Source organism: Pteropus alecto, unplaced genomic scaffold, assembly GCF_000325575.1.
Source record: "Pteropus alecto unplaced genomic scaffold, ASM32557v1 scaffold587, whole genome shotgun sequence".
Classification (NCBI taxonomy): domain Eukaryota; kingdom Metazoa; phylum Chordata; class Mammalia; order Chiroptera; family Pteropodidae; genus Pteropus; species Pteropus alecto.
The window spans coordinates 65,713-77,815 of NW_006439816.1; the positions used below are offsets into that span (position 1 = coordinate 65,713).

A 12,103-nucleotide genomic window follows, 5' to 3' on the forward strand; every position below is an offset into this window, starting at 1 on the left:
AAAGCTCATCCCTCCACTTGTGCCTTCCATACACTTCTCTTTTAGCCTCCACCCAGATCTTGCTCCATCAGGCAGCCTGTCTCTCTATAGTATGACTCCTCTCTGCCTCTCTACTGTCCAGCTTGTAAACATAGTCAGAGTCTAATTCTTTAAAAACAAAATAAAACAAAAGCATTCCCAGACCTACATTGCCCTTTAGCTATTGTCTAGTCTCCTTCCCTTCTCCAAATTTCTTAAGAGTAACTACATTCACTATATCTATTTCCTCTTCGCCCCTCTGTAATCTGGATCCTGCCGCCATGACCTGAGCTTATTAAGACCCCCATGACCGTCTTGTTGCTAAATTAGTGGGCATCTTTTGTTCCCTATATTTCTAGTCCCCGTGGCTGCATATGGCTCCCTATTTCCTAGAGGCTTCTACTCTAGGGATCGCAAACACACAAACCTTCAGAGGCAAGACAGGTCACAGAAAATGATGCAGCGTGAGTAATGATGAGACCTTAGTTGAACTGGAATGTCTGCTTTACCTAAAGGTATTTAAATTCTGATTTAAAAAATATATTTTTTTTTTCAGCCAAACCTAGGAATTCTTTGGCCACTTCAGTCTCCTGGTTCTCCTTATATTTTTCTAGCTATTCCTTAGCTGCCTCATTCATTCTTTTCCTCTCTTGCCCTTTGAATACCAGTGATCTCCAGGGTTTTGTCCTCAGCTTGTTATTCCTCTTATTCCTTACTCTCCGAAGATGGCCTCATCTTGACTCTCATGGTTTCAATTATCTGATGTCTCTCAACTATGTACCTCTGTACCAGACTCTGCTCAGACTCTTTTCTGCTCTTCCTCACCTTCTGGCCCACTGTTATTTTAAATTCAATATATTCAAAACATATTCTCCCCCATACACATACTCTCACACCCCCATCCCAACCCCTCAAAAATTGCTCCTATTTTCTGTAGTCTTCATCTTAGTTAAATGTATGCCCACTGATTCCATTATTCGTCCTTGGTTCCTCTTTCCTACTCACACTTCTCATAGCTAAGCAATCGGCAGGTATTAACAATATATGACCTAAACTTTTCTTTTCCTTCCTACCACCAATTCCTTGATTCAGGCCCCTTTCACCATACTCACTAGTAGTCTTGCCTTCACCCTCGTCACCTTCACATTCATCCAGCCTGCTGCTGGATTGAGATAACACTTTCCCACTTAAGAGTATTCTGTAATTTTCCCTTCACCTGCAGGATAGAATCTAAACTCTATAACATGGCAGATAAAACTGGACCCTACTGATCTATCAGCCTGACATTTCCCCTTACTTCTTATATTTTCCTGTTCATAACATGCTGTTTCTTATCTCTTTGCCTCTGCTCCAGATGGGGCCTTCATCTAGTATACTACCCACTGCCCTCGCCCCAGCTCCCATATGTCACCAACTCTTGCAAGTCTTCTCTGCTCCCACAAATTATAAACCTCAGTAGCAGGAACAATTTCTGCTTCCCTCTGAATCCTCATTGCCTGGTACAGTGCCTACTCTGAAGTATACAATAAAAGTGAGTCAAATGTTGGTTCACTTTAATGATACTCAGTATGCCCACCACAGTGCATACTATATTATAGGCCCTCAGCAAATACTAGTTAGTTGAATCATGGAGAATACTTGTGTTTCTGAGCATAGATATATATGAATATAATAATATCACCAGTACCGAGGATGTGAGGTATGGCAGAGCCTTACCTCTTGAAAGCTTTGATAAGCAAACCCTTATGTGTCAGACTACCCGTCTACTTATATCTTGTTAGCTTTCTAGTTACTTTAACAAGGTATTAATTTTTTAACATGCAGTTAATTGTAATTCCTTAAGAAATAGAATTACTTAACCACGCTAATTGTAATTCCAGTTCTGAGATGATGATCATAAATGGATATTTGGGGATCTTTTTCCAAATTTCAAAAATAAAAAAGTATGGGTAAATGAGTTCCCACAGGAACAGAAATGATTAAATGTCTTTTGGAAGCATTAAGTGTTTCAGAAATACTATTCATCTGAGTGATATAACAGTATCTATCACTTTTCTTCTTGATATTTTTAAGATAAATATTTGGATCCAGTGTATTAGAAAATTATATCTCATGAGATTTCTTGTGAACATTATAACACTCTTCGTATTACTCAATATATATAGATATTTACCCTTGATAGTACACCTGTACAGAAGTTAGTAAAGATGATAGGTGACTAATTCTCAAGCATTTATGAAATTTCTCATTAAAATTAAAATAAGTGAAGTTATTACATATAAAATTGAAAAAGATGGCCAAATTTGCCAAACAGTGTATTTCTGCAAAATCTTGTAGAGCACTACAAATTTTAATACTTCTCAAATCAGTGAATGGAATGTCTTTTCTGTAACTACCTGTCTTTGAGGAATTACAGTGATGAATTGTTCATTTGTGTTTGTATAAGGTAAATATTTTATAAGATTTTAGGGTCTGAGAATACTGAACCTATGGTAACACTTGCTGTTTCACAGTGTGGCAAGACATGATTGTTTCCATATGAAAGATTGAAAGAGATTTAACAATATTTTTTTGAAAATCTCTATTAGCTATATGGCATAGATTTTCCTTTTCCTTGGTATAGTTAAAGTTCAGTGTACATGCTTCAGAATCACTGTTACTATTTAAGTGCCTAGTTTTCTGGTTGAATCATGTTTCTTGTTGGCAGAATTTTACTACGCTTTGATCTGTTAAACAACTTCAATATGAGAACTTTAATTTCTGCAGAGTTTTTAAAAGCTGATGTATAACTAATTTCAAAAGAATTAAGAACAGTGAGGAGTGTAAGGAGGGAGAGAAGAGGGAAGAGCAACTAAGAGGACTTATCCTTCTTTGCCTCAATTTCCTTTAATCTAAAGACTTGTCCAAGAAATTAAAATTTGGGGTACTGAAGACACTTGACAAATAAAATGCAATCATTGAAAACCACCAGCTGGTTCCACTTCAAACACATAATAGGCTCTATATTTAATGAAGCCAGTAAATGACAGCGTGAGCACTTCCCAAGCGCCCATTTGTCTCATGCTGAAGAACCCCACATCCTCGCTAATGTCTATCAGTGATCAGTAATGGGTAGACGAGCTTGTCTAACCTCTGTTGACGTATCATTCTTACTGGTTTGTTTATGAAGCAGAGCTGAGGTGTTGATTCAGCAGCAGTCATTTCAACATTGTTCTAATGTTGAGTGAAATGTTGTGTGTAAGGTTATTTGAGTTAAGTAGTCTTTTAGCCCAAATTATGAAAGTATATTAGATCTAGTTTGCCTGTCTTTATACATTTTGAAATAGATGTATATAAGCCATAAAGGAGTATTTTAAGAAGTAAAATGATACTTTCCTTACCATTTCTACTCTACTTTTTATACTTTGGAAAAGAGAATCCCTTTTTATATTAGAGTAAAAAATGAGTAATGTGAATATAGCAAGTATTTCCTGAGGACTTGAGCGGTGGGCTAATAAGCACTGTGAAGCATACAGAAAAACAAAGTGCAGCCCTTGCTTTACAAAGCTAACAGGAAAACCACCTCTAAGATAATGGTGTGGAACAGCAAAGAATAAAACGAATTTGGTGACTGCTAAATTGTATAGTACATATTAGAAGTGTCTGTGAGTGTTCAGAGTAAGGGGGAATCCATAAAGGTTTGACCATTCAAGGCATTACAGCAGAGGTTGGAACTTGACTTGAGCCTCGAAGTCTGCATAAGATTTAAACTGCGGAGGGGAAACAAGAGGAACCACATGAGCAAAGACAAGAGCCAACATGGCAGTGGCACTCAGATGAAAAGAATCTTTATGAGAATGATTTCAAAGGAACAAATAACAGCACTTGGGACCGCCGGAATATAAGCAACGTGCAAAAACCGATACCAGAGTCTAGGTTAGGAGAGTCAATGTGCCATTGATAGAGATGAGCAATTTAAGAGGGGCAGCCAATTTCAATAAAAGATAACATTTTAATTGTAGACATGTTTGACTTGCGCTATTATTATTTTGTAGCAAGATAGTCAAATGGAAATGTTCAGCATGTTGGAAAATATAAAACTAGAGGTATAAATTTGATGGTCATCAGCATAGAAGTAATTGTCAAAGCTATTAAATATACATGAACTGTTACACCTTCCTTAGAAAGAGAAGCACATGACTAAAAGCTAAATTTGGGGGAAAACGCAAGACTTTTAGGAGAAAGTGAAAGAATAGAAGAGTGTTAGGAACGGTGTGATCAACAGTGTTAGAAGCTGCAAAGTCAAGGGGGAAAGTTCTGAGAAGAGGACATAGAATTTATGAATAAGGATAGGATGAAGTTGTTCTGAATAAATTTACTGAATAAGAGATTGATTTTCAGTAAAATGACAACATCAAAAGTCCAATTACAAAAGGCTAAGAAAAGGAGGAAATGGAAACAGCGGAAAGCTAAGAATTTTTAAAATAATAAGAATATTCCATACATTTGGGGAGATGTATCTGTCTATATCCTCCACATATTTGATATCTAGTAAAAGAATGGCAGCTGGGAAAAGTTAAAATGTCAGCAGTCTAATGGAAGGAGGAACACGTTATTGGCATAGCATCTAAAAGATACTTAGACAAGATATAGAATTGGAGCTCTACCTTAAAATGTATTATGTGTACTTTCTAAAGTGAAACCTGTATGTATTGCTTCTTACACAATAAGAATTCACTCTTTGTGGAATAATGAATTAAATTCTATCTTTTTGGCTTGTGATAAAGTCACTATTTAGCTAAATATGATTTAAATGAAATACATTTCTCGCTCTATTAAATATTTGTCATGTTATTGATTGCTGAGTTAGTACATAATTGCAAATATACACAAGAATGTCAGTTTCTCAAACAGCATATGAAAGTTGCCATAAAAATTCATATACAGGGGTATACTCTCTTGTTTTTAAGTTTGGCTGTACTCCTGTGCCTATGTATAGATTTAAAGGAAATGTGATTATGAGAATGTTATTATGAAACTATTATGCCCTCATTGCATGTATGGACACCTGGAGAAGTAATGGAGTATTTTTTTAATGAAGTTAAGTTCTTTTTATAATTGCTAATTAATTTTCTCAACTATTTTAAAATATAGAATTTGTTGTTTTAAAATACATTTTAAACATACAGGTGTAGTATTTTTATGCACAGATATGTGCCTTGCTACTAGCTGCTAAGTATAGAGAGTCTTTGTGTTTAAGACTGGTTTGTGTCCTTGATAAAAAGCTATTAGCATAAATAATACAAGGAGAATATGATAGTTCCACATAGAGATTTAATAGGACATTAGATTCTTACCATGTCTTTAAAGTGATCCCAAGACCAAAATGCCATAAATCAATTGACTGAAACAGTACAGTAGGTTATTATTTAACAAGCTTTTATTAAACATCTACTAGATTCCATTATGCTAGTACTGGAAGATAATAAGGTAAATAAACAGTAGTTTCGGTTCTCAAGAAGCATAAAATAGGACAAAAAGAACTTAAGGATCATCATTTAAGTTTTGATTCCCCCTTACTAGATATATAATTTTGGGCAAGTCATTTAAGTGATTACTTTTTGAAAACAAAATTTTTCTGAGTGTCAGTTTTTTTGTCTGTAAAACTAGGGTGACAATACCTCTCTCTTGCAGAGTTATAAAGTCTAGATGTACTTACCTAGTACAGTATCTGGCCCATGGAAAGTTGATAGTTACTGGTAACTACTGCTATTACTGCCTACTTCAACAAGGCATTTTCAGTAAATGTTAGTGTCTTTTCCTTTTTGCTTATAACCCATCAATCACTAACATAAAATTGTAGTAAGTATGATATATAATCTAACATTTAGGAATTGACCTTTGTTATATGCCTTCTGAAATCCACAAGTAAGTGAACGAAGGCTTATAAAATTCATTTTGACATCCTAGTACAGATTTAAATCAACATACTTGAAGAGTCAGAGCTTTCAAGGTTGGGATCTACTTTCTCAAAAGTGGTTGAATATATATATATGTATAATATATATTATATATGTACCATTCATAGGGATCAACCTTTGAGTTTCTGAATAGTAATTGATCATAAGTTGTCGAATTCTATCATTCCAAAGGTTTTATTAGTTTTTATTTGGAAAATTTTCATAAATGCATAAAAGGAGGAAGCATAGTGTAATCCACTCTCACATATTACCCATCAGCCAATTCCAACAGTTCTCAACTAAAACGGGGTTTAAAAGAAACATTTCAGTCAAAAACTATATTCCAGCTCTATATCAATATTTCTCTAATTTATTATTTTTAATCCATGTCGTGGTTCTAGTTAGAATCTCACTTTAACATTTGTTCTTTAAGTTTCTTTTACTGTTAATTTGGATTAACAGTTATAAAATTATTTTTAGGACATGTTTTTAAAATCACAAGAGTAAAAGAAAAATGCTTTGTAACTTCTTTTAAAAACTGGGAGAGAATTAAAAGTGCCATGTAGAATATATTTTGTTCTTTGTTTTTAAGGTTTGGCTTGAGCAACAAGTTTGATACTGAATTTCCCTCAGTTCTAACAGGGAAGGTAAGTGAGAGTTTACTTTGAAGTTTTCAATTCTAAAAGCATTATTTTATGGCTTACTCAGTGTTATGACAAACGTTTGACTCACTGGTAATGAAACCTAATAATAAGAGGCCAGGGTATTTGAAGCCTGTGTCCTTAGTGACTGAAATCTGTCTCCATGACTACTAGCCTATAACTGTTTTTTTTTCATTGTCCGTTTATGCCACCGATTATTTACTTATTGGTTCAGTTTTTACAATTTTGCCTTTTTTTCTCAGCCCTCGTAGCTATAATTGTTTTCATTTAGTTCATTAATTTCCAGTGTTTTTAGAGTGAACAAAGTTATCATTATTTAATTTTATATCTCTCTTTTTTTAAAGTGTCCTGTGATCTGATTTGTTGTATATCAAAAAAGTCAAGGTTTTGGTGTTAGACATTTTTCTGACTTTTAGATTGTTTGAGCTTCTAAAATCGGACTAACTGCAATAAATTATTACATTTCTGTTCCCCGGTTCCTCTACATTCAGTACTACATTGCAATATTGAGATTCAGTAGTCAAAGACTTCCTAGGATTTGAAACTTTGCAAATACCTCTTACAACAGTAATGCTCTGACTCCGGCAAAAGGTTATTTGCACATGTTTGCTACTGGAGGAAATGTAGATGAAGAAAGAGAAAAGCCATTGTGTTACAAAATACTCAGTTACCAACCGTCATTTGGTGGTGGCTTAAGGTGTATTCATTTTCTCATTCATGGGATAATTTCTCTCCAGTAGGCAGAGTTTCATTTGTATAGGTTATTTTGCATTATTAAAAGGCTTCTCTGGTAACTGAGAGGAAGAAACAAAAAAATTTTGCAGGAATGGGATTCTACATAGCTTTCATGCCTCAACTAAGCAAAATTGCAGAGTGCATTCAGGAAACCTAAGAAGCCATTTTGACAAGCTCTGTGGCTCGGTATTAATTTTGTGCTTGTTATGTGTTAATACTTTAAACACAAAGTAAAAGGTAATCTTTTGTATTAAGTGCAGAGAATATTGTTTCCAGCATTTCAGTAAAGATAACTCCTCCTGTCATGATAGAAAATATCAAGCAGGTGTATACACACAGATTCTGGTGACCAGAAAATGAAAGAACCATGGAATTTAAAAAATTTTTTAATTTAATTATTAGTTTCAAGTATACAGTACATTGGTTAGACATTTATATAGTTTGTAAAAAGACTCCCTAAATTGCTCTTTCTCTCTTCTGGCCTCCACGTAGTCATTACATTACTGCTGACTGCATTCCTTATCCCCACGACCATCTATCAACTCTAATTTAACCCTTCTTTAACTCTTCACCCCATTCCTCCAGCCCCTCACCTCCCTCCTCTCTGGCCGTCATCAGATTGTCCTCTATATTTGCGAGTCTGTTTTTGATTAGTTCGTTCTTTTTCTTCCTTAGATTCCACATATAAATGAAATCATATGGTATTTATCTTTCTATGACTTATTTCACTCAGCATAATACCCTCTAGGTCCATCCATGTCATTGCAAATGATAGGATTTCATTTTTTTTAATGGCTGAGTAATACCTCATTGTATATATGAACCATAACTTCTTTATCCAGTTGTCTGTTGATGGGCGTTTAGGTTGCTTCCATATTTTGGCTATTGTAAATTGTGCTGCCATGAACCATAGGGATGCATAGATCTTTTTGAATTATTGTTTTAGTATTCTTTGGATAAATACCCAGAAGTGCGATTGCTGGGTCAAAAGGTAGATCCATTTTTAATTTTTCGAGAAACCTCCAGACTGTTTTCCATAGCGGCTGTACCCATTTGCAATCCCACCAACAGTGCACGTGGGTTCCCTTTTCTCCGCATCCTCACCAGCGCTTGTTGTTCTTTGGTTTATTGATGATGGTCATTCTGACAGGTTTGAGGTGATATCTCATGGTAGTTTTAATTTGCATTTTTCTAATTATTAACGACCTTGAGCATCTCTTCACATGTCTGTTGGCCATCTGTATTTACTCTTTGGAGAAATACCTATTTGAGTCTTCTTCCCATTTTTTAATTGAATTGTTGCTTTTTGTTGTTGTTGAATCGTATGAGTTCTTTAAATATTTTAGATATTAACCCCTTATCAGATGTATCATAGGCAGATATCTTCTCCCATTTAATAGGTTGTCTTTCTGTTTCATTGATGGTTTCCTTTGCTGTGCAGAAACTTATTAGTTTGATGGTTGAAAAAGGTGAAGAGATATAGTAAATAATAATGTGATAACTTTGCAAGGTAGCAGATTGTTACTAGACTTAGTGTGGTGAGCACATCGTAAGATATAGAAATGTCGAATCACTATGCTGTACACCTGAAACTAATATAAAATTGTATGTCAACTATACTTATTTTTTCTAAATCTGAATTCTCATTTTTAGTGACTCGAGTATTTTAGTTTTCAATGTGCACATGGTAAGAGAGTACAGATCAAGACATATGTGTTTTATGTGTAAAGTATTGTTGAGGAAGAAGGAAAATTGCCACATTTTAGAAATGTTTTTAATTCATTTCCAGAAGCGTGTAATGAAAGACAGATTTTATAACAAATGTTATGTACCTGGCATATAAATTTTTAAACAAAGAGCAAGTTTTACTTTATGGTCTAATTTATTTCTGGCTTTTGCCTCACTCTTTTATGTGTTTTTTAAAGCTATAATTGTACACTTTTAAATAAAAATTTAAATTAAAAATTTATTTTTTAAATAAAAATTTAAATTCTATTTACAAACACTTAAATTTTTAAATGTACAGATTTAATAATCTTATGATATACATGAGTTTATATCAAAATTTGCCATGTTTTACAAATGTGTTAGTGTTTCTGGATACACAATTTATAGCGAATTGATAGTAATGTATTACAGATTTGAGATAAATATATATTTTCCTCATTTTAACTTCTATGTGGTTGTTCAGTGATTCACTAAGTAAAGAAGAAATCGAATATCACTGTTTTCGAGGTAAATCTTAAGATAGCAACTTGGTACCTTGTTTTTAAGAAGATCTTTTTTTTTTTTTTTTTGCAACAAAGAAAACACTTTATTCCTGCCTGACTTCCTTTTTCAAAGCATTCTACTCAGGAGGTTCTTTCTAAGGTATAATTTCCATTATCTGTGAGGTATATAAAACAAAGACTTTTATTCTCATTTGATAGATGGGAAAGTAAAACTCAGAAAAATTAAATGAGTTTGCCTAGGATTTTTCATAGCTAATAAGTAACTGGAGTCCAGATCTTGATTTATCATCTAATGTGCTTAGCCTGTTAGTGTTTACTTAGTTTCAGTTATAAGCCATGGTTCTTAATTTATTTTCATATTTACCTCTGGAATTTAGTCATTTAATTGGAATTCTTTTTACTCATTGATTGTATTTAGGTCATATTGCTGACAATCTAGATGGAGAATAAGATTAGTTTACTTTCCCCATGTAAATACAGTTTTGACCTTCACAATTTCACAGCTATTGTTGGTTAACATATTAGGAAGAAAATCAATCAAATTTATGGGTTAAGCAATTAACCTTATTGGGTGGAATGAACGAATTAATAAAGCTAATATAATTAACATTTTATTCATGATGGTGCTGAATTCTGGTCATGTATCTAACATCTGCTAATAAGTGTATGTTTTATAGTGTTGATTTTTAAGACGTCTTTTAAAAGACAAAAATGTAATAAATTGATTAGTATAATTTTTATTTGGAAAAGTTGTAAAACTCTATATTTTTGATACCAAACATGCTGATTGGTTTTTATTTTACAGCAGCATTTTTTCCTAAGAAGTTTGTAAGTTTTGCTTGCACAGCCAGATGCTGGACTTTTCCCCCCATAGATTTTACAGTCTGGTGGCTTTCTAAAGCAAAGGGAATAATTTTTGTGATTCAAAACTATAATTTCACTGAAAGTAAACTATCTTTAGTATACTTTTGAATTGTATAACCCTCAGGCAGAATTTTCTGTACAAATTTAATTATGCCTGTCATGCTCTTGCCTTTATACTGACTTTGTCATTGTTTACAGAGAAGTATAAGCAGCCACTTCCAGGAATAGAGGTAGTAATTAAAAATATTAAATTTATATAAGGACCTTTCAACTTTCTAAATTTAATAGCAGTCACAAGCCCATTTTATGCTGAATATTAAGACCAGTTTTTAAACAGAGACTCATGAACATGGACTATAGACTAGTGGTTACCAGAAGGTAGGGGGGAGGAAGGGAGGTAGACGGGGTAAAAGGGTGTCAAATATGTGATGACAGAAAGAAATCTAACTATGGGCAGTGAACACACAATGCAATATATTGCCTATGGGCGGTGAACACACAAAGCAGTAATATATATATAACTGCTAAATAGTACACCTGAAACTTACTGGATTTCGTCAACCAACATCACCATAATAAAAATTAATTAATTAATTAAAAATAAATAAGTTTTTAAAAAAGACCAGTTTTTGAATGTAATCACTCCTCGCTGTCTTTTGTTAGTGTAGTTTTCCAGGGAGACAAGGTTCGAGAGTTACCTTTTTAAAAGTAATCCAGGAATATTGCCAAGGTCTAATTTTAATTACATTACCTCTGGTAGTTTATAGATTGATATTGTTATGTTATGCTTCTAGTGTTACTCAACTTCTGTCCAGAGTAAGTGGAGGCTATAAACAATATTGCCTTAATATTGAGAATATTTGGTAAAAAAAAAAAAAAAAAAACTGCTCGATTGGTATCCTTTACCACAAATTTTATTGTTGTCGTATTAGTGTTGGTAATTTCAGAAGATTGTTTTTGAACATCAGAATAAGTTCTGTAAACATGAAATTGAATTATTTTGCTTTCTAATATCAGCCAGGAGTATGTAATATATATTTATAGGGGAAACTAAGGAAGAAATGTATTTAAACATGTGTAATTCCTTACAGTATTTGTAATAAGACAAACATTTTCTTCAGGTTTAGAGATAAAGAGTGGAAAGCTGCCCACAAACTGTTAAAGATTATGCCCTTGTTGTAGGTGGCCCCGGAAGAATTTAAGACCAGCATTGGCCGTGTGAATGCATGCTTGAAAAAGGCTCTCCCAGTCAATGTGAAATGGCTGCTGTGTGGTTGTCTCTGCTGCTGTTGCACACTGGGCTGCAGCCTGTGGCCTGTTATTTGTCTTAACAAAAGAGTGAGTAATGATTTTATTGCATAACAACGATAAGAGCTAATATTTGTTAAATTCTTGCTATGTACCAAGTATGTTGTATAATTTAATTCTCATAACTATGCTGTCCTCATTCTAGAGAGTAAATCATTTGTCCAACCTTTATCAACACTTTATCACCTATCATAGATTCCTATCATTTTAAATAAGTGCAGCGTTAGTAGAGTACTTAAAAATATATAAATGTAACCGGGCTACTTATTCTTTTTAACAAAGCCTGAAGCAGTGATTTAAAGCATTTCTAAGCTACAGGTATATGGGAGAGCTTAATGTGATTTGA

The 12,103-nt window shown here is 33.7% G+C and overlaps 1 protein-coding gene across 1 annotated transcript in view; it reads left to right on the plus strand.

Moving 5' to 3' along the window:
• Positions 1-12,103, plus strand: part of CHIC1 (cysteine rich hydrophobic domain 1) — a 34,452-nt gene that overhangs the window by 3,730 nt on the left and 18,619 nt on the right. The window contains exons 2-3 of the mRNA XM_006917037.3: positions 6,550-6,604; positions 11,632-11,787. Of these exons, the coding sequence (XP_006917099.1) occupies positions 6,550-6,604; positions 11,632-11,787 (211 nt within the window). The remainder of the gene's footprint in view (positions 1-6,549; positions 6,605-11,631; positions 11,788-12,103) is intronic.